Source organism: Calonectris borealis, chromosome 14 (genome assembly GCF_964195595.1).
Source record: "Calonectris borealis chromosome 14, bCalBor7.hap1.2, whole genome shotgun sequence".
Lineage (NCBI taxonomy): Eukaryota > Metazoa > Chordata > Aves > Procellariiformes > Procellariidae > Calonectris > Calonectris borealis.
In genome coordinates, this window is record NC_134325.1 from 14480108 (window position 1) to 14504048 (window position 23941).

The 23941-nt window shown below is 36.0% G+C and overlaps 1 protein-coding gene across 3 annotated transcripts in view; it reads left to right on the plus strand.

The window, feature by feature from the left end:
- The window catches only part of KIF18A (kinesin family member 18A), a 47862-nt gene that overhangs the window by 888 nt on the left and 23033 nt on the right, over positions 1–23941 (plus strand). For all 3 annotated transcript variants that reach the window (XM_075163278.1, XM_075163281.1, XM_075163280.1), the window contains exons 2-11: positions 76–472; positions 1135–1292; positions 2398–2502; positions 3549–3659; positions 9401–9598; positions 11931–12107; positions 13059–13133; positions 13400–13509; positions 18489–18651; positions 22658–22822. In XM_075163278.1, the coding sequence (XP_075019379.1) occupies positions 148–472; positions 1135–1292; positions 2398–2502; positions 3549–3659; positions 9401–9598; positions 11931–12107; positions 13059–13133; positions 13400–13509; positions 18489–18651; positions 22658–22822 (1587 nt within the window). In that variant the 5' untranslated portion in view covers positions 76–147. The remainder of the gene's footprint in view (positions 1–75; positions 473–1134; positions 1293–2397; positions 2503–3548; positions 3660–9400; positions 9599–11930; positions 12108–13058; positions 13134–13399; positions 13510–18488; positions 18652–22657; positions 22823–23941) is intronic.

Genomic DNA, 23941 nt, shown 5'->3' on the forward strand with positions numbered 1-23941 from the left:
ACTAGTCCCGATTAAAGGTGTCAACTATTTGAAAGGTTATATTTGAAATATAAGGCCCTTCATTTTTTTTGTCAGTTGCAGAAAAGATTCAGCTGCTTGATCTGAAAGAGTCTTGGAAGTGAAGAAGGGGACAAAAGGGACGTTGTTATGTCTGCTGCCGAGGAAGATGTCTGTAATCATGTGAAAGTGGTGGTCCGTGTCCGTCCAGAGTCTCAAAAGGAAAAAGATGGCAACTTTAGCAAAGTTGTTCATGTTGTTGACCAGCATATATTGGTCTTTGATCCAAAGGAGGAAGAAGTTAGCTTCTTTCACGGGAAGAGACTGACCCATAGGGATATTAATAAAAGAAAAAAGAAAGATCTTAAGTTTGTGTTTGATGCTGTCTTTGCTGAAAGTTCATCCCAGTTGGAAGTTTTTGAGCATACTACCAAAAGTGTAATTGATGGCTTCTTAAATGGATATAACTGCACAGGTAACTTTGCTATTTATCTTCTTCCATTCAAAAACGTCACTAAATTCCTCAAAGTTTCTACCATTGTACCCAACTGCTGCAAAGGCTTTAAAAAAGGCTGAGATAGAAATAAAGCATTTTGTTTTAATTTATAGATGTGAGAGGCTGACTTTTTAACTCTACTCAGTTTTGAAAATGAGTTCATGTTAGGGTTATAGTAGACTTCAGAATTTTATCTGACATATGCATGCTTTTGAGAGAAATCCTCTGGAAAGAGTTATTCAACCAGAAGTTGTGTCACTGAGTGTGGTATCTGCTTTATGAACTCTCTTTAAGAGCTTGGGTTTTTAATTGGCAAATGGAACATTGTGAGGAAATTAAATACCTACCTGCAATAAGGTGCTGGCTTAGGTTTATGAGAGTAAGCAAATAATATTTTCATGTAAATTGCCAGTGAATGAATTTTGAACTGAAAATTCAAAAATAAATGTGATTTTGAAATAGCTTTCTGATTATAGCTGTAAAAGATAAAGCCTAAGTAAGAAACTTGATCAGTTTATGAAAACAGCTGAGCAGAATGACAGAGGTGTATGAATGTCCATTTGAATTTTGTGTTCCTGATTAGCTTACTGGTATAAAGTGCATCTCCTTGCTTTGTTTTTTTTTTTTTTGTGAAAATTCAGTGCTTGCGTATGGTGCAACAGGAGCTGGAAAGACTCATACAATGTTAGGTTCCCCTGAAGATCCTGGAGTGATGTATTTAACCATGATGGCACTTTATAATTGCATGGATCAAATAAAAGAAGATAAAATATGCAACGTTGCTGTCTCTTATTTAGAGGTAAGCCAGTTCCTGTATTTGGTATGTTGCTTTTAATAAAGCATATTTTAATAAATAAAGACAAGCTGGTTTTGCCTTCCCTGGCCCTTTCTGGGACTTTACAAAATGTGTCCCTGAAAGGAATGGAACTGAACTGTGCTCCACAAATTTGGTGTTATTCAGAGGCACCTGTTACTGTTTTACAGAAGGCTGTGCAAAAAGGACAATCTCTTCTAATATATTCACTAAACATTCTAATGATTTCTGTCTTGCTGAACAGTTACATCCCTCTGAACATCTGTTGATGTGTACAAAATATCTTTTCAGGACTTCATAATAAAATCCTGTAAGCACTGTGAAATCACACAGCAAAATGATATCTAATCCCTTTTTGATGATGTTTTTTAAAGTTTTCAGTTATTTTATTTATCTAAGATACAGTAAAACTACTTGAATTAGAGCTGCTATGCCAATGGTTAGCTCTTTACAAATACTCCTTTTGTTCTTTGTTGTCACCTTCTCTCCTCTCTCCAACTTTTTTGCATCACAGTTCTGTTTTTACAAGTAGCTGTCTTGGCACTGCTGTCAAGCAGTAGTGGTAAAATTGTTACTTTCTAGCCCCCTCCAAGTCTTAATGGAAGACTAGTTAGAATTTGGGGGGGAGAAGGAAAAGTTTGCTTTGCCATGTGTTATTTGCTTCCACAGAGCAAGAAATAAGGTATTTAAGAATTTTAACAGAAGTACATTTGGATTAAGAAATCTTTCTGAAGTATGGATTATGAAGTGTAATAGAGGACAATAAACGCTTTGGATTCATGCTTGCTGCACAAGTTTTTTTGTAAAAAGAGTAAACTTTTTTTTAAAATGAAAAATAAAGATTACTTACTAGAAAAGAGTGACTCCCACTTCAATGACAAAAAAAAATCATGCAGATTGAATTAATTGAATATTTCAAGCTCAGTGTAGGAAAGCTGTTTGGCAAAAAATTCTACAGAATGAATTTGTTACTTTGTTACTTCTTAAAGAAGTATTAAAAAAGATTGTGATGATTTCCGGTTAGTTAAGTTTAATCCTGTCAAGTATGGTAGGATAGTTTTATTAAAAGATTTAAAATTCCCTTTCAAAGGTCTACAATGAACAGATCCGTGATCTGCTGGTAAACTCGGGACCTCTGGCTGTTCGTGAAGATACCCAGAAAGGGGTGGTAGTTCAAGGGCTAACATTACATCAGGTATGTAAATAGATATTGAAATTGAGGAAGCCTCACAATGTGTTTGAGAAAATGGTGAAGTTCCCATTGATCTGTGAAAGTTGTATGCGGCTCGGTAATTTCCTAGTGGGCTTTTTTCCTGGCAATAATCAGCAGTACCTTAGTAACTTGGGAACCTAATTAATTAATTATTCAAAAGCATGTTGTGGAAAAAAACTGCTAGTATTCTTAAACACAAATGGATTAAAGCATCCAGTCCTTATTATTGAAAGGATACCATTGGTATCATGTTTTGGAAGATTTGTTTTTTGGCGAATACATCTTAGCATTTCTTAAAGAAATTCACTGCCTTCAGTGCCGTCTTGGAGCATTCTACACCTTTGCAAGTCTTGTGTTTACATCTCAGGATTGTTTTTGTTTTTAAATAACCACAGTTGAAAAGTTTCAGTTTAAATGCTTTTCCAGGCCAGCATAGCAATTCTTTGGTAAAGTCAGTGACAGAACTTATTTTTTTCAATCTGAAAATCAACTCTCGTGGACCTATTTTCTTGCAACCTTTTAGTGTATGTTACATGCTATAGAGCTTCCAGCTTTTGTTTACATGAGATAATGATTCAACAGGTAACAGTATCATTAACTTGGTTTACGCTGTGAACACCATACTTCCCAAAGGTTGGGTCTTGTGGGGAAAAAAATTAGTACATCACTCTTTAATACATTAATACAAGAAAAATTAAGTCAGTCATTCTTAAATAAGACTTTTTCTGACTATGGAGAACCTTTGGAGATCTGTTTAAATTCTTTACTAAAAAAATTCTCTGATTTAAATTTCTGCAGTTATTAAGTGCTTGCTTTTTGTGCCTTTCTGCTTTTTAACTGGAAATGTTTGTTTGAAGTGCCTCAATTTCAAAACAGGAAATTTTTCTTATTTCTAGGTAACTAAAATTTTAAGTTCCTTTATTTTTTTGTAGATGAATGTTAATGTATTTTAGAATCAATGTAGAATCTCCTATAGTTGATGAAAAAGAAAAAAAAAAGTACATTTATCTTGTGCTCTACCCTTAAAGCCTAAATCGGCAGAGGAAATCCTTCAAATGTTGGATTATGGAAATAAAAATAGAACACAACATCCCACAGATGTAAATGCCTCCTCTTCCCGGTCCCATGCTGTCTTTCAGGTAAGATGATATAGCAGATATACAGTGGTCATTACTGTGAGTGTGGTTGTTTAAATTTGAATGCAATGGAAGCTTTTTTCTTAAACTGTGTTGAACCTTGGTTTGGGTGAGAGGAGTTTAAAGTTTTCCAGTTTACTGTTCTTGTTGACTTCTCATTCCTTCTAAGTATGTAAAGGTTTACAGTGATTATATTTGAAAAAACGAATTCAATGAAAAGCTCTCTAGTTCCAATGGTTTGAACTAATATTCCCTAGAAGAAATTACAGAACTGTAATTTTGAGCTTTGAATATACTTCCAGATTGTAATTTTATAAACTGAAAGCTGTTGGGTTTTTTTTTAATGCTTTCTGGTTTCATTATGTGGCTTAGCATTTTTCTAGGAAAAATATTTTACAGAATGCAGTTATACATCTGACTATAAACTGAGATTCTCAAGTATTACTTTCTCATCCTGCTTATTTTGGTTGATGTTGATTTTTACACTGAAGTGATTTCTTAATGTTGTGGTATGTACCAAATTTTAGAACAATTAAACTCCAAAGTTTATTTCTGTTTGGTAACCACCACCTTATCCTTCTGACTCCTCTTAAACACAACCTCTGATATTTTAAAAAAGTAATATTTAAAAAATGGGTCTTGTTTGCTAAAATGGCTTTCTTTGAATTCTGGTCCTTGCATTACAGCTAAACTATTTAACTGTTAGGCAGTTCTTAATTGTATCTACAGACTTAGGCAATGCTTAATAACTATAGCCAAAAGTTTGTATTTTGACACAGATGGTGGCAATGCAAGTAGCCGTAAAGTTAGCTCTCCAGAGCTCTACTGTCACTACTAATGAGAAAAGAGGTTAATAACTGTCCTGGTTTCGGCTGGGATAGGGTTAAATTTCTTCCTAGTGCTGTGTTTTGGATTTAGTATGAGGAGAATGTTGATAACACACTGATGTTTTCAGTTGTTGCTACGTGCCCTCCTAGTCCAAGGACAGCTCCCGTGCCTACTGACTGAGCTAGGTACACGAGATGGGAGGGAACATAGTCAGGACAGCCAGCCCAGCTGGCTAATGGGGTATTCCATACCATGTGACGTCATGCTCAGTATATGAAGGGTAGGCGTGATCCAGGAAGTACCGATTGCTACTTGGTTATCGGTCAGCGCGGGTGGTGAGCAATTGCATTGTGCATCACTCATTTTGTATATTCTATCATTATTATTATTATTATTATTATTTTCCCTTTTCTGTTCTATTAAACTGTCTTTATTTCAACCCACGAGTCTTTCTCACTCTTACCCTTCCGATTCTCTCCCCGTCCCACTGGGGGGGCGGGGGGAGTGAGTGAGCGGCTGCGTGGTATTTGGCTGCCTGCCAGATTAAACCACGACAATAACAGACAGTAAATGTGTTAAATACTTCTAAAATATGTAACGGAGCAAAAATCATTCCCACTCCAAAAGCTTCTATGTTTTCTTATATACCTTAGACTTCTGTTTGAAATTGCCCTTCTGGGTTTTAATTTCCCCTGAGGTCTTGCCCATGGTTGTACATTTAAGGCAAAGACTTCTTAACAAAGTTGTTCAGTTTGAGAACTGCATTGTTGCGTATGTGTGCTGCCTTTAATAAGGCATAAAGTACAGCGCCACAGACTTGAGATCAGAGAGCAAACTGCTGATTTCTGTTTCTTTACTTGCTGAGCTGGAGGGTCTTACCCCCCTCACCTTTACTCAACAGGAAAAAGCTCTGGATTGTCTTATCTGGCAGGCTTTGCATTCTTCTCAGCTCATTTCTAAAAGAGGCAAGCAATTAAATAAATTAGGTAAATGTTGCAGCAAATCTTCAACAAGAAAACAAACAATTCTGTGAACAGGGATGCTGGAGAGTTTGTCTTCTCCATCCTACATTCTATATTTATTCTGGCAAATTGATCTCACTGTAGATAAATCTACTTGTTAGCAGAAGTTGCATATTCACCAAATAAACTATACCGACAAAATTAGTATACCTGGATCTTAACGCAATTTTGTTTGAATGTATGACAAAAAATGGATCGGTATACTTAATCAGATTTACACTTTTTTTAAAATTAATAATTTCAAACTATTTCCAGCTTACAGACAGCAAAAGTGAACCAAATATGAATGCTTGCAGGTGAAAGGATTGTTTACTTTCTGGCAATATAAGTAAAACAAAGATCCTCTCATATCTAAATATTGTAGGAACAGCAAATACATAATTTCTGTGTGTGTATATATATATAAGATGCAGCTTGTTTGCAATGCATTGAATGAAAACTGTCATGCTCTGGTTTTCTAAATGCCTTTCATGTTATGTTGTAAAATGAACAAGCTTCGTTTTTTATTTTTGTTGTGTGCGTATTGCATACACATTGTAAACTGGTGTGATGCATGAGAAGGTACAAATCACAATCCTTCGAATGTTTATAAAATATTGTTACAGTAAGCATCTGACTTTAAAAAGCAAAAAGTATTTGCTTTTGCAGCTCACATATATTAAGCCCTGAATGATTTTTCTCCGAGATCATTATTGTTGATAATAGAATTCTTAAGACTGCTCAAACTAGTGTGAACACTTCTGTCTTTGAGCTTGAGGTAACGGACAAAGTCACTCCTGGACTACTCTCTCTGCATTCGTTCTTTGTTTTTCTGTGTCCCAATAGCAGTAGTGGCCAGCAAAGTAGCCTTGATTGTGTAAAATGCACTGGCTGGCTCTTAGCCAGTCTCCATATGCATCTGCAGGTTAAATGGCATGCTTGATTGAACTTGATATTCATGGACAAATGTCTGGATGTTAGAACCTTTTCATGAAGGAAAAGACCTTTCAATGTAAAGATTAGGCATTGCCATTCCATGGCTCAAAGCATGTTCTGCTATGAATGCTAAGCATTCAGTCCAAGTGCACAGTTCATTCACAAAAACTGTCAGACTGATTCTGTTCAAGGATACTGTAGTTACCAAAAACTTTCTCTGGTGTTTGTTCTTTGCCATATTCCTAATCCAGTTAACTCTTGTAATGAGATCATATTAAATGTTTGTTGCGTTTGTCTTTTGAGATGGTCTAGCCGTCAATCAAGATATTTAATTGCTTTTGCTTAAGTGTTGTTTTCTATTAAGTGCACAAATTATTGGTAAAAGTCATGATTTGTTTTGTTAGACAATTGTATTTTGAATGCGTGATTTATATAAATATCTACTAATATTGTATGTTCTCAAAGATAAACTAGTGCAGCCTTTAAATAATAGTGCATTTAAGAGTGAATGGGTTTTAAGCCTTTTACACAGAAGTGACTTTATGCTTGGGAGGAGGGGGGATTATGTCACTTATAAATAAGAATGTGTGTGTAAATAAATGCTTAATATAAATACTGCATCTGCATGTGGCACTTTAAAGGAATATTACTGTTGCTAACTAGATTGGTCCAATGAATGCAACTGGAAGTTTAACAGGTTTTAATTAATGTGTACTGGTTTAAGCTAAGCAAGTTCACAACCATACACATTTTTTAAAGTAGGTTCTTAAATACTGCATGTACTTGAGGCACTTATTAGCAGTGTTGGCATCTGTAAGAAATAATTACAGACTAGTCAATTAGTACTACAAGTAATTGCTTATGTCAGTTTCTCTTCTGTTTCTACAAATCTGTGACATCCTGCAAAACATGGCTTACCTGCTTATCCTTCATTGCCTCTTTGGTTCGACAGATATAAATGATGAGAAATCCCTATTGCTGTCTTGATTCCTCTTTATCTTTAACTTCTCTGTTAAGAGTTGCTCGTGTTTGTAGTGATCGGTTATCTTTTACGCTTTGTTTTTTGTTGTTAACTTTATTGGAGCAGGACGTTTTCTGGAACTGACTCGGAAAGTAGTAAAAGTCTTGGCCCAGGACGTTCTGAGCTGATTTTAGAGATGCAAGTTTTGCCTTACCATCTGTCTTAGGTGTGAAATATCTATCTAGGTCAGGCAATTACTGCATCTGAAAGTAAAATCCCACTTGCCACACTGTTCTGTTGAAAGTGTTCTGCTGATGGACAAAGAAATAGAAAAGATTCTGCTTTGGGGCATTTCCTGTATCTTTTGAATTTTTATAAAAGCTTGAATCATACAACATAGTTTGGCTGTCACTCCACCTTTCCCTACTTCACTAATGATAGTTACTGGGTTCTGGTAAAGTGCTACCAGCCTGAGATAGCTACTTTACCAAGGTAAGTACAGGGAAGTGGCTTTTTTCTTCTTCTTTTTTTTTTTTTTTTTCTTTTTTGTATATTGTACTAGAAATAGTACAACAGAACTTACTTGTATTGTTTGTTGTAGAAACATGTCTGTTTGGTATAGACATACCTTTTGTGGCAAGTCATAAGAATTTTATTCACTCCCAATACTTGTCAAGTTTTTTTGTGTTACAAATTGCTGTGAAGACTTCATTTCTCATGTGCAAATCTTAAAGCTACAGAATTGGTGAGATACTGTCTTTATTAGTCAATCACCATATACATATGGCAACTCTTTCCCAATTCGCTGTCTAAAAGTGCATTCATGAAAGTGTCAGTAACGTTAGCCTTACAAATGGCAAGGCACTCAACACAAAAGAAGGGGAAATTTATAGAGAATCCTGAAAAAGTAAAAGCCATCTAAGGATAACGGTAATTCTTCTTATTGACTGTATAATCATGCTCTGCCTACTTCCTCCAAGTAGGAAGCAAAAGCATTTAGTTCCTTGTGTATCTCCTGTACCGTGAAAATTTCAGCAAATCAGGGATTAGGGGGAACAAGTGACCTCAGAGGTCACAGCTTTCCAAAAGACCCTGGGGTAGTATGTGTTTTCACAGCCATAAATGAGTATTGTTCTCCTTGTAGTTACAGTTAAGTCTAAATCACTGGAAGTCCAGCCTTTTTCCTGGTTTATCTCTCTCTCTATATCTCTCTCTCTCTCTCTGTGGCACACTCTTAAAGATGCCTTTAAAAATGAACACCTTTTTCGGTTTAAAGTGCAATAGTGTGGTGTACATCTTGAGTGTGGAAGAATCAAGAGTGGGTTTAGCTATAAAATTCATTTGAAGCTCACCAGTCTTTGCCCCTGTGGTAAGCCCCAGCCCTGTTGCTTGCTTTACCCTCTGCAGCAGGATGGGGAAGAGAATCAAACGGGCAAAAGCAAGAGGGAGAGGTAAATACCTTGTGGTTCTCTTAATAAGTGAAGGAGGTGGGGGGGAAGCAATCACTTGCCACCAGCAGACTGATGCCCAGTCAGTCCTCAGGCAATGGCTACTTTGGAGAAACTTTCGGTCAGTTAGGGTCAGCTGTCCCCTTGCAACCTCTTGCCCACCGCCTTGACACCATACAACCGCTGTCCAGCGAAAGCTAGACACTGGTGTGTTATCAGCACTGTTTGGGTCACAAATCTGAAAGCACCATATGGGCTGCTATGCAGAAAATTAACTGCATTCCAGCCACACCCAGTGCAACCACACTCTGCTTCTTTTTCCCTACTAATATCTGAAGCAGGTGAGTTTAAATGGTAAGTGTGAGAAATGGATTCACTATCTTTTATTAGGCCAAACTGCCTGTTGGTGTTAGATATGTACTGAAAGGTTTAACTTGCATTCCAGCAAGGATTCCAATAAGAATTTCTGAAAACAGTTGTTACACTGTAAAATTAACTTACTGCTTAGGGTAACAACAGACTGGTTAGTGGTTACTTTTTAATAATTTTCTTTCTTTTTTTTTGTTCTAGATTTATCTAAGGCAGCAAGATAAAACAGCTAGTATTAATCAAAATGTTCGCATCGCCAAAATGTCTCTCATTGACCTGGCAGGATCTGAACGTGCCAGCGCAACAAATGCCAAGGGGGCTCGTTTTAGAGAAGGAACAAATATTAACCGCTCCCTGCTAGCTCTTGGAAATGTCATTAATGCTTTGGCAGATCCAAAGGTATGTGCCGCTTTCCCATGCGATCTTCACCTCCTTGTGTTGTTAACACGTTTTTAAAAATGGTAAGTATTAAATGTGGCACTACCTCTTTATATCATATCTGGTTTGAGTCTTACCGTATCTTTGGAATTTATAACTGGGATATCCTAATGGAATATATTAAATAATGTATACATAAGTACATGTAGAGTCATTCTAATTTTAAAAAAAAAAGTGTCTGTAAACTTTGGGGAGAGCAAAAAAAAAAAATTGCCTTATCTTTTCAGTTGCTGAATCATCTGATGCAGCTTCACTTTTGCCACATTAGCACCAGTGCTGAAATTAACTTTTACTTTTAAGAGAAACAACTTTTTTTTTAAGTATCCTTATGTATTTCACTTCTGCTGATACTGATGTTGGAACCAGCATCCCTTTGACTGCCTTAAGTCAAAGGCTTATTTAAATGAACTGTAGCGAGTTTGTGTAAGAATATCAGAGGAAAACATCTTGGTTTTTGTTGCTTACACTCAGAATAGAAATGCTAAGGCTTTAAACAGTTTTCACTGCTTTTGATTTTGCCTTATTATAGGTGAATAAGTTTTGTTTCTGTCCTACACTCAGGAAGCCTAGTATTTGTATAGTTTTAATTAGAAAGGTTCTTGCCCTCCAGTTATATGGATGCTGCTCCTGGTCTTACACTGCTCCTGCATATTAACAAAAAAACATTTTTTTCAGCATTAATGAAGTATTTTTTTATGGTTCAGTCATTTAATAAAACATAGATGCTTTTTAATTTCCTGCAACAACTAAAATTATAATACCAGAGCTCATGTACATTGAAAACAATGGTTTTCCTATGATATTCCTTGTAAACTGTTCTTGCTGCCTACAGAGTGAGAAAGGGCATTCTGGCTGTGGATGGTAGGGGGAGTCGATATCGGACCACAGATTCTGTCTGTAGTGCTGTAAATAGCTACTTCAGTATCTTATTACCTGGTCTAGCAAAATTCCTCTGTTTACCAATTTGTTTAAAGAGTATTTAATATCTTTTAAGGTAACTCCAGAGTATATATTATTCACTTTTGAAATATATAAAGCCTGAAGTCCAGGAAAGCTCTCATTGAGTAATGGGATTACATTGTTGGCGTTTCTCACATTATCATTTTCCTTTAAAGTTTTCTTATGAGTTTCCACCATCATCTCTGTGATAGCTGAGTGAAAGACAGTCTCGATGGGAAAGAGTTCTCAAAAATAGTTTGCAGCTACCTAAGGATGGTGTCAAAGATGAATGTACCTGCTTTTCTTACCCACCTTTTTCAAAATCAAGCCTATATAGAGAAGCTTGTATGAGTAAACATGCTTGCCTGACAAGGACAAAGATTCTTCCAGAGGTTTATGCTCTTTAATCTTAGGGGAGGAGGCTTTTGTAGGAGAAAACAACACCTATCCAAAGTTGTTCTTTTCTGCTGTTCCACACCCATACCCTGCTGTGAATTAGTCTCCTGATTGGGCTCACCAGCACAAGGGAAGGAGTGGGGACAGTTACATGGGAGAATGACAAAACCTCCTGAACTTTTGCCAAAGCCAAGTCCATTGCCTACAACTACACCCTTTTTGTCCTTTTGGTCAGCTAGCAATTCCCCCCTTTAAATATGCCAGGGGAAAATGATCAGAGCTTTTCATTCCCTTCCTGGTGCCACACATTCTTATCACCATTGTGTTGGAGTGGGAGGCAGAATTTAGAATCTGTACCATTGACATAGGTAAGATTCTTCATGTTGACTTATTTGGTGTGAAATTGGGGTCCTAGTGACCTAACTTTGTACTGTGTGATGAAGATTCTGTAGATGTGATTGAAAAAAAGCTTCACAAAGCAGACTTTGGGTTGCCTGGAAAGGTTGTGGAGTCTCCATCCTTGGAGATGTTGAAAACCCAACTGGGCATAGTCCTCGGCAGCTTGCACTAGCTGACCCTGCATTCAGCAGAGGGATTGGACTAGATGGATCTTGAGAGGTCCTTCCCAACCTCAATTATTCTGTGAACTGAAAGTAGTTTAATGTAGTCTACTTTTTCTGTTAGTTGCCCACATCACAAAAATAGTTGTTAGTATCCAGACATCAGAAAGTAACCTGGCTAATACATGTGTTATAAAGATATTAAACAGTTCCTAGAGTTTTAAAACTGTTTGAGATCTATATGTAATTTTGAGGAAAATTACTTATGTCAAAGAAAAGTTCCAAGGCTGGCTGTTGTGTTTCGTGGCATTGTTGAAATTCTAAGCAGACTTTTAGGCAGGTGAATATTTAAAGTACAGTTGACTAATCCATAAACATGCATATAACTCTCTTTCTAGAGCAAGAAACAGCACATCCCTTATCGAAACAGCAAGCTTACTCGTTTATTGAAAGATTCTCTTGGAGGAAATTGCCGAACAATAATGATAGCCGCTGTTAGTCCATCTTCTATGTTCTATGATGATACATATAATACCCTTAAGTATGCGAACCGAGCGAAGGATATCAAGTCTTCTGTGAGTATGTTGGTATTTCTTGATGTTTTGTCAAAGTGTAATAATATAGTATTAAGAGAAGGAGAGTTATTTCTTTTAGAAGATTATAATTTCCTTCATTTTTGTCTCAAGATTTTGTTGTTACCTCTTCGTTCTTACAGTCAACTCTTCATCATCTGAGTGATAGATGTAGTAGATACAGAGAGAGTACAGCTGACTAGTTCTGACCTAAAAGCAACGTAGCTTCATTAATGGGATTTTGCTGCCAGTTTGAAAGAGTTTGTTTTGTGAGCTTCAAATTGTGAAATAATCTTCAGCTGGTAGAATGCACAGCCAGTTTCAGTATCTTACTATTACATTCTCAGAGAACTGTAAAGCATATTAAAGAAATGTCTGAGCACTTGTATAAGAGCCAGTCTAGGTTTGTTACAGGTAGAATTCAGCTGGAGCCAAGCAGCTCAATGAGATTATATTGATAAATGAAAAGCTACAGGACACCGGGGTGTCCTGTCTTCTGCTCTCCATTATCCAGATTATTCTGATTTTTTTTTTCATAATCTTTTGTATCGCAGCTCCTAATTTCTTTTATGTAATACGGGGTTGACTGTAGTTTCTACCTGTTGCATACTTAAAGATAGTTTTTATAATAAAATGCACAAGATATACATTAAATAGTAAAACTAGTCTGAATACATGCAAAATGTGCTTGCACATGTAAATGTAGTAATTTTTTATTGTTTTATTGAGGGAAATGGCATGGCTGTAGGCATGCAACAGATTATCGCAAAAGCTGAGAGTCATTTTTGTTGTGCAAGTCAGGATTGTATTCATCCCTTTCCTCATAATATAGTGCAAGTGTAATTATCTAGTAATACTAAGTGTAATTGTCTAGTAATACACACAGTGTATTTATTATGCAGGAAAACATGAAGGAGCCTTCTTAAATTCTGACTTGTTTCTTTTCTTTAACAGTTGAAGAGCAATGTTGTTAGTTTGAACAGTCACATAAGCCAGTATGTTAAAATTTGCAATGAACAAAAGAAAGAGGTATGTGAAAAGCTATTGTTAAAAGTTTGAAAGATTAATTGTTATAACTTTGAATTAAAAAAAACGTTCATGGGATTGAACCTATAAGGCAATATTTTTGTAATTCTCCCATATAGTCTTTTGAAGTAAGATAGGTGTTTTGTATTCTAAGAGGAATATCACCTACTGCCATTTGTAAAGCTTTTCAAGACATAAGCACAGAGTGATATGTTTAAAAAAAACCAAAAAAACTACATTCCAACTAAAAGCTACCTTTTTTGTTCTAGATCCTAATGTTGAAAGAGAAACTGAGAGAATATGAAGAAAAGCAAGCGAGCATTCCTGAAAATCATAATGCAGCAGTACTTTCAAACAACCAGCAAGTGGAAATACAAAGGTAAATTAATCACATTATGATCTTGCTTTAAAGCTGGAGTTTGCATAACTTGTAAAAGCATTTGTAAAACAAACTTATTCTTTTCAGTTTTGGTTTCCTCCTTTTTAACATTGCTGTACTTAGACTAGGTGTGGCTTTGCATAACTTATCACTTCTTTTCAGAACAACTTGGTGGTGGATTTAAAACAAAACAAATACTGTGTACTTGAGGAAGTATCCTGATATTAACCTTCTAGGTAAATTATTTAGTAAAACACTGCAAGATAACCATGTATTCTGATCCTCAAGAAGCTGACGTAACTCACTGACATCACGATTTAGATCAGTGGTGAAGGTCTTGCATCTATAATTACTTTCTTATGAAGTATTTACTAAATTGACAGAACTGCAGCAATGTCAGTATTATGTGGATTATATTTATTCCCATCAAATTTTCATTAGAACTGCTGATATCAAGAGTATTTATTTATGATAGGGAATTGAATCTTACTAAAAGTTATGAACTTCATCAGTGCACATGTGGTTTTTAAAATGCTTATGTGCTGGGTTTTTTAGAGCTTATCAATAGCTTCATTATTGTAATGAAGATATTTCGTGGAAAAGTTGGGTATTTTTGTCCCAAGGGTACCAATGTTATTCTGTATTAACATGCAGATGAAATTGTACGATTAATAGCACAAAAGATTTTAGGACAAGTGTTCTCCTAGGAAGATCCAGAGCTCTGTAGAGCTAAGAAGCAAAAGATTTTGGAGAAGAATAACAACCATCTTTAATCTCGGTTATTTAAAGTACCATATTGTAACATAGGTTTTCCAAAAAACTAAAATCAAATGTGAATTTTATAAATTCCTTATCCTATTTTGAGCCAATATTTAGCAAAAATGCTGTGAATTGATTTTAAGTCACCTTGATTTCAGACCTGATTTCTATTGTTACTCTTGTGTTATTGGAAGGATCCCCATGTGAAAGCACTATCTTTCAAAAACTGAGTGCACATGTGTGTATACACATGTATGTATACATACATATGTACACACACATATGCAGTAGCAGGTAAAAATGAAATGGTGATTGTGAAAGGTTTAGTAGCAAAAATATTCAGTGCAAATCTATTTGTGGGAGGTACAGGGCTGGGATAGGATCATTCACTAAGGTGTTATCAGGAAGAACACCGAAAATTTGATGAAAGTCCAGTGATGAAAAATAACTGCCAGCCAGACAATCAACTAAAAATTCATCAAATAAAAATGCAGTAAAAAAACCAAGCACACAAACAAAACAACTAAATAGTCAAACAACTGGTCTGTATGTGGGCTGAACAATAACCTAATGATAGAAATAGAATAAATGTAACTAAATAGGGTGGTGTTATATTTGAGTGTCATGTAATAAAGAAATACAATACAATCAAGGGAGGGGGGGAAAAAGTTGAACATAATAGCAACAGAAGCTTCCTGATAGATCTGTCTGTGGAACGGTCTTACTTGTAGGCTGATAGAAGTCCGTCTCATAGGACTTTTAAAACTAGGCAGAGTCCTTTAATAACAGAAAAAAATTGTTTTTCTGGTAGGAAGCTTATCTTCATAACCCAAAAAATGTGAAAATGTCTTAAAAGTAAGAGAAAGTTACTATAGTTTTAAAGTTATATTATCAATAAATTAGTCAAGATCTAGACTTTTAAAATTGAGGTGATATGTTTTGGGGAGAGGGACAGAAGAATATTTAGAAGGCTCTTTTTTTAATAACTCTAGGAACATGTTACCAAATAGAAATTGGCTGTCTTTTGCATTATACAAAAATTCCAAGACTATACTCCATGTTCTAATGGTGGTATTTCTCTTCACAGTCCGGTTTAGTTGTTTTAGTGATCTGGGGCGTGGTGGGAAATGACACACGCATGTGGCAGGAAGGAGCATGTGAATGCTAGCTTTCAGCAAAGCTACTTAACTGGTCATTTTTGTGAGTAGACAGAATGTAGTTGGCATAAATGACAGCAGCTGTTGCTACTGCTGGCAGATACTCCTTCAGCAGTACCCTTCCTGCAAGGTTTAAGAGAGGCAAGAACTTGAAGCTCTTTCCACAAAGAGTTTAGGTTATGTTTGTAGGTTCCTTACTTTCTATTGCTTTTGTATTTCTTGGTCTCTTTTTCTTCTTGGTAATGTTCCTGTCTATCTTTTCTGATGTGACAGTCTCTCATGAAAGCACACAAAAAGTAACAAATTGAGACATGTGATGTATGAATTTTGCAGATGTCAATCTATTCCATAAGAAGGTTAGGTTTTGGGGTGAAAGTCTTTCTGGATATGTCTCTGCATATCTCATCACATATTTCTGAGAATTATTTGCCTACGTTCATTCAGTTAACTTTTTTTTTTTACTGGCCCTTTGAATGTGGTATTTTTTAACCTGGCAAACCTTCTGAGGCAAAAGTAAAAACCCATTCAAAGCAAAATGCTCTCTAAGGTTCATTTTACTGGCATTCCAGAGATTTCAATAAATCTCTTGTTCAGGTTATTTAAATTTAATTCTCAAAAGAAGTGTAGGTTTCTAAGTCACGTTGATAGTTCTGACAGTTTTCCTGCATATTTTTGCACTCTAAGTCTTTAAGGTTAACTTAATTTCCTATGATTTGCCCTTTATTTCATTCTATGTGTGTGGGAAGAATCATTCAAGGGCAAGGTCTCTAAAATGTCTTTTCAAAAATGCTGGACATATTTTATGCCAAGATTTGTTGGTCAGAGAATGTTTGCTTGGATTTTAATGTTCTGGAATATCCATAAAGATGCATGTAAGCCTATCCAGTTCCTTCTAGATATCAGCAATAAAGCGAATGTTACATTCTCTTCTTCCCCATGAAGATCCTGCCAGGTTCATCCTGCTGATGGTGTGGGTGATGAGTTGATTTCCCCCACATTCATTTACAGGTTTTGAAGGTATTCTGCTGTCTTCTGCCTTCCATTTGGACAGGGTGGAGAGCCTTATCCATAGTCTTGTGTTTCAATCCAATTACCTATGGCTTTTACTTCACCGTTACCTGGAAGAGATTCACTGATTACACCACTTGCTTCTTCAAACCCAAAGGTCATTCCTGCTCCCTCTGTTGTCTAAATCTTGAAGATGCATTGTCTGCTAACCCTTCAAGTTTTGAGCTTGTTGAGATAGACAGTGGACACTGGCTTTGGAACTACCACCGAAAGGTCCACGAGCTCTTTGAGACTAGGTAGTCCAGAAGGTTCATACCCTGGATATGCCTACAGGATTACTTTGTCATTTTTAAGTGAAGAAGAGAGGGTAAAGATAACTCCATAAGAATAGAAGTGTGCTTACTGAAAGAGTGAATCCAACTCAAGGTAGGAGCTTTGCAAAGGCTTCTATATTTGATGCTGTATTTGGGACACTGATGATTATAAGTACACAAAGGGTTGATTTACCAGTAATAGTTCCTCACAGTGACTGTACCTAGAATCAGAATCTGCAGCCTCTCTTAAATTATGCCCAGGGTTTTACTGTGAGGGAAAAGAGATGATTCACCTTCATTTCTTACTGCTGTGTTTCCCAGGCAGCTGGGAAGAACCATGTTTCTACGGATACTATGGAGGAAAAAAATTCTCCAACCAGTTGTGCAGTAGATAGTATAGTAGTGCAGATTGTATAGATAGTAACAATGTAGGGTAAGAACCCTGATACTCTGCAGCTGACTATTTTGTTCTTTAAAGAAATATTGTTTCTAAATTCTCTGTGTGTTTTAGTACACGTTTTTTCCTAGATATGACAGCATTCTCTGGACACTTTTAGGTAAAACTGTTGAATTTCTAAAACTGTAGAGAAGAATTATTTTGTTAATTCTGTTTGTTTTTAAAATTAGAGTAATAAAACACTAGAATAAAAGACTTGGAGTTACTCACTTTAGACTGAAATGGGATTGCTGCTTCTGAAACACACTGGCAAGAAGTCAACTACATGGCAAGAATGTCTCTTCAACTTGCTCTCTAGTTGAACCTATGCATTATTTTATAGTATTTTTACAGTATTTAATTTTATGGTCTTTTGGTTTACTAAACACTGTATAACGACCTCAAATGTTGCATGTCTTTAGAACATTTGCATGTTAAACTGTGCCTTTATTCTTATGTAAAGTTCTAACAAGTCAATAGGACGTTATGAAATGGCTTGTCATTTTCAAGATATACAGTATCTTTTGGGCCATTCTGTACTGCATTTTCAGTATTCAGGAGCGAAGTGAAAAAGTACCACCACTGAAACTTATATTGCAACATGGTAATGCTTCCAGGCTTTCTCCTTATCCTTGTTATTCTAATTTGCATTGCAGACTAGGGATAAGCAGATTTTGAGGCCATTTAAACATTGTTCTCCTTGAAATAACTCTTAAGTACCTTCTATCACTAGTTTGTTTTTTCCCCCTATTAACCTAGGGTCTGTTAAAACATGATGCGTGTGCTGATTTTTGTAGTCTGTTAGTGATTAAAATTGTACAACAGAACTTCAGAGAAAGTAAGCAACTGAAGACTCTTGTGGTTTTCCTTTTTTGAGAGATAGCTAGCAGGTTTTTTGAAGGAGACCTTGTGTGTCTATGGCACCAGTAGTCTGATCTGTTTAATAAATTGGTATAAGAAGTAGAGAAGCATTTAGTATCTTTTGGAGGTAGAGCTAAGACTTATGTGAAGAAGTTCCAGATGTCGGTCTTCTGAATCCCAGTGTCATCTTCATAAATACTTGGTTTATTTTTAGTGACTCCTTCAAAATTTCACATCCCATTTCCAGTTCGAGTACATAAAATCTTTACTGATGTACTGACACTTTATTTAGTGCTCATCTATAACAGGCTTTACTTCTTCCCTCTTAATTTTTTTATATTTATTCTATTAACTTGGAATTGAAAGTTCCCCTTGTAAAGATGGTCATAAAAAAAGTCTTCAGTAAGTAATCCATTACTTATTCGTATCCTTTGGTTCTAATAGATACAAAGAAATCCTTAAAAATGTGTTTGCAAACCGTGAGGAAATCAGAAAAGAATACCTCAAGTTGGAAATGCGACTGAAAGAAAACACACTGAAGACGTATTACCAGAAACAATGTCATGAACAAATTCAGCTGATGTGCTCTGAAGAAAGAGTAGAAAAGGTGAGTTTTCTATAATGTAATACAAGGTATCATCTCTCTTCATTTTGCTATACTAGTGTACAAATTTTGCTTAAGTAATTATATAATTAGTTAATGCTTAAATATTTAATTAAAATGGGACACACAGATTATCACTCACATAATATTTTCTGACATTAATACGGAAAATGTAGTAGTAATGCCAGGTGTGCTATTTTTTTCCACACTGCAGAAAACTGTAGATGCACTTATTGCTGCCAATTGTGAAAACTTTTCAAATTGTCCTTATGTAGGCTTGATTGTCATAGTAACTTATGATCTGACTAGACTTGAGAGACTCATGGTGCTCTTGTCCAAAACCCAAGCATGTTAATGTATGTATGGTACAGCCGTTGAAGCTGTTATCAAGCTGAGAAATCCATTTGTGTTTCATAAGGAAAAGCATGGACCTTGTGCTAAACAAGATGGATTCTTATCATTGATGTTTTCAGTTGTCACCAGGAAAATGTTTGGATAGCTGCTTAAGGACAGAATCATGTGAACTGAAATAATTACATTTAGTTGCCTTAAATTTCAAGAGAAGAATTTGGGGGCTAAGTATGAACAATTGCTGTTGTGCAGCATTAAATGCTCATGTCTTTCTAGAAGAATCAAAGTATAAAAAAGTAACCATGGTTAGAAAGTATCTTAATTTTTCTGATAAAGTCAGCTTAAAATGTTTTTGTAGATATGAAGTTGGGGGGGGGGCTGATTTTGCTTAGTCACAGTAACAATCTGCATTTGGCTGAAAATGATAGTTTACCATATGACTATTTTTTTCCCAGTGAATCACACGAAATTTGGTCCTTAAATAAATGTCAGAGTGAAAAATATATCACGCGTTTTTGCTTGTCATTAATGAAGATATTTCAAGTGACTAATGTGTTCTAGAATTCTCTTTTATTCTGTAGAAACTCCGAAGTAATATTTTCTATCTGTACCATATTTTTAAATGCTGCTTACAATGGAACATAGCTGTATCTCTATTCATAATGAGAAGTTATACCTTCGTACGCTCTATTTCGTACAAATGTTTTTTATGAGCTGATCCAACTTTTGTGTTAACAGTGCTGCACTGAAATGTTGGTTTTGCCATTAGTTAACTTATACATGTGATTTGTTAAGGGTCAAGAGTCACTGTCCTATAAGTACAATGCCTTATTTATTAACAAGAGAAAGTCACTGTAATGGTAAAATTAAATGTCCTTTTGTGACTACTTTGGAACAAATTGGATTTTAATTTGGCATCCAGTCATTTGATTACCAAAGTGACTGCTCACATTTCCCTTGTGCACTATAATGGTTCTGTTCTTCCTTGTATTTTTACATGTTTGCTGTTTTCCTAAATGCCTCTGGGTTTTCTCTCTGTAAAATACACTTTTAGGCCACAGGGGTATTTCTGAAATATTAATTTTTAAGGGAAAAATTTTACTTATGAAGTATTTTCTCATCTTACACTTAATTGTTTGTGCTCAGTAACTAGATATAATAATGATTTTAGGTAAGTTAACACGAAGCGAATGATATCTTATTTATACTGGAACAACCCCAGTTTGAATACTTTAATTCAAAACAATAATTTCAGAAAGAAGGAAGAAATTAGGTTACCTTAATCTCTGTTCTTACAAATGCTTTCTTGTTGCAAAAATTTTGTCACAATTTATCTTGTGAAATTCAGTCCATCCTGGATGAGTAATAAATAATTTCCATTTTCCACATAACTGCCCCTGTTTCCAGCTCTTTTAGAATGGATGCTGTTTACGTTGTCTTGCCTAATGCCTGTCCTCCACTCTTGTTACCTGTATTTCTGCATCTGTGGTGTTTTCCTATTGCAAGCTAGGTATCAGCTGCAGCAGTGTTAGCCAGAAAACCTTTGTGCCAATAGGAGAACGTGTATAGAGGATTCCTCTTTGTATGGAAACATAAAAAGTTAGTATGTACCCCTGTGTTATAGTTACTTTGAACCATCTTGCTGAGTTTGAAGAAGTCTACTCAGTTTTGACCTATTTTATCTTGAAGCTGTCTGCATCAGTCATGGAATCTGTTTTACAATTTTTTTATTTTTAAAGACATGGCAAAAAACTGCTGGTACTTTGATAGGCTTTAAAAAAAGTATATTTGATTTAAAATCACTTCTCCATTTCTGATTGCCACTTTAACATTATTTTTACTATTTGGAAAAGGAGCATATTTCTGGAAAGCAGTCAGTCTATCTTGGTTTCTAAGCTTTTCTGCTTACTGCAATTGCCCATGCTGGATCCAAAAATGCTTGTTGAATATGTCCCAGTTCTTCAGCCTGGGAGGAACGATATCTCTTGTGACTTTTTTTTTCAACTACAAAACAGAATAGCAACCAAGTATCTTGCCTAGGACTACATGTGCTCCAGAGGTTGTGTACAGCTAGTACACATAACCATATTTTTTCTGTTGTAGCACATCAATGTAACATATCCTTTCTTCCTGGGAACCTATGGGACAGGTTCATCAAATGGTGGGATATCGTCAATACCACCTTCAATCCTAATACCTCTCCTGCACTGTGTAAAAGCTGAAGTATGCAAAACAAGGCATTTGAGTTTCTCTGCTTCAGCAGTCCTGAAAGCTCTCCCCTAGTCTCAGAAGGAACTCCCTCCTTCCTCTCCAAAGGTCATTGTGAGCTTTAGTCTGACAGCTAACTCTTCCTCCTGGTACTTTCCCTAAAGAGCTGGTCCTTTAAAAAGTGACTTTGTATTCTCTGGATCCTCTATCATCTTAGCAGATAAGACACACTAAAGAGAAAGCAAAGTGAAATTCTGGCCAGAATCTAGTCTTTGACCTGGTAAGTTGCCTGGAGCACACATGTAGTTCAGTTGTCTGCCATGCTGGTTCTGTGTTCTGCACGCCAGGTGTTGAAGTAAGCATTTTGAAAAGTCAGTTTAAGAAATGCAATGTGCACCTCTCCACATACTGTTCCTGTTTTCTACAGTATGTTCAGAAGGGCACCTTTGTGCAACGTTAGGGAGGTATATTCAGAGCTTCTTATGACGTTTTATAATAGAACTAATTTGGCCTGCTATTCTAAATATGTAGATTTATTCTAATTGATGAAGTTTTCATTTAGAGTGTTCATTTTGGAACATATGGTTGTAGAGATTTAGGTTATATAATTTTTAAAAATTAACTGGGTTCTGTATGTTTGTTTTTGTTGAATGTAGCAATATACTTGAAATGTTTTGTAGTTTTTTGTTTGGGTTTTTTTTAACTAACTAAAGTTTAGTCATAGCTGAACTCTGTGAACTCTATCTAAAGTTAATGTTCTCTATGACTAGTTGAGTTAGTGACCTAATTTTTAAAGTATATGCAAACTATAGTTGTCCTCTGAATAGAAAGAGTCTCCTTTGCCTTCTTAGGATGCTACCTCATTCATATCCAGCTTGCTGTTGCTGGTTTTGTGCCTTTTTGTTGTCAGATTTCAGAGAATCGTCAGAAGAATTTTGATGCTTGAAGATAGAGGGTTTTCCTTTTGCCAAATACTTTATCCTTTAGTGGGCTTTTTCTAGGACATACTGCATTAGGAAAACAAAGCAGATAGAATTCCTTCTTCGTATTCATGCATGAGTTACTAGAAATTACTAATTTATGTTGTATCTAGAAGTGTGTTTGTCTGTATATGCACATGTAGTTTTTCCAGTCTTTCCAACTTGGTAATTATGGCCTAGAACAGAAATTGATCAAATCAATGTATTATTCTTTAAAGGAATAATTAATCAAATGATTATATTCTCTGTTGTAAGGGCTTCCAGGGAAAAAAATTTGAAAATGTTGAAATGTAATTCAGAATTCAGTAATGCCTGTAAGGAGACTGTGCTACTTCACTTTTATTAAACTGGTCAAAAATGCAAAATGTTTCTTATGCCCAGTTGAGTATAAAAGTATGGAAAAAAATTTTTTATATAGAGATGTTTCTGAACATCATTTGAAAGTTTTCCCCTTAAATGCTGATTTTTAGGCCACTTGCAAGCGGGATCAAAGGCTTGCAATGCTTAGAACCCACCGCGTACACATGCAGAAGAAGAAAGAAGAGGAGATCGAACACTTTGAGGAAAATACCAATTGGCTGCATCGTGTTGAAAATGAAATGCGCCTCCTGGGTCAAGATGGGTGTATTCCGAAGGTAAAATGCCTTTCACTTCAAGGACAGCTTTCATGCATTGTAGGCAACATCAGACTATAGTTAAGAATATATTTCCCCACCCCTGCCCCCTTCGTCTTGCCATGCTTCTACTCATGGCTTCTGCTTTAATTCTTTCAGGGTGGCTTCAAATTCTAGTGTTAGCTATTTCCGTTCTTCTGCCCCCTAAAAGTACTTCATTGTTTGTGCAAGTATTCCTTGTTCGTGAAGGTATACAATTGCATACAAAAATGATGCTAAAGGGGAATAAGTATGATACGGCTGAGCAGTTCAGATGGCTGCTAGAGAATTGATCCTGCTCCTGGCCATACACTTCTATTCTTGCCTGTACAGTAGCTCCTGATGCTCGTCTAACCATGTGACAACCTAATTCTTAGCCTGGCCAAAAAAACCCACCTTTTCGGGGTGCTAGGGGAGGAGTGGGAAGGGGGAAAGAGGTGGGAAGTTGTGTTCTCTGCCAGTTTTAGCAAGCAGAGTCAGCTCAGTGCAGCCTCAGACAAGCACCAGAGCTGGCAGAAGGGAAGGGAGGAAAGTCTGTGCAGGAAGAAGAGGAGGAAAAGAAAGGTGGGAGGTTGTTCCTCCCTGCCTTTTAGTTTCAGCCAGCAGTTGGAGTGGCTTAAATGATAGTGTAATGAGCACTTACGTGACACATATAGTGGAATATATTTCAATACTGTACTTTTATTGGGATGACTACAATTTGTTGATACCTTAAAAGAAATTAACTTTAGATGTTTCAAACAAGATATTGGCATCTCAGGAAGATGACTGAATACAGTGAAGACTTGTCCTAGACAATGTCACTGAAATTGAGATATGGAGCAAGTGCACAGGAAGAGAGGCAAGCATATTTTTGGGCATGCATAGATAAGCATACATGTGTGCCTGTTGGATTCTTAATGCTAATTACAGCACACCCACTGTTGGTCAAAGGAAATCTACAAAGCAATATTTATGCATGTGAATAAGAATCGAACAATTCATACTTTTCTACCATAAAACTTTATTATAATAATATAGATCCACTCCACCTTTACTTTTCAATATAGGATGAATTAATATTATTTTCAGTTTAAATTTTAGTTTCTCACTTTCAGTTTG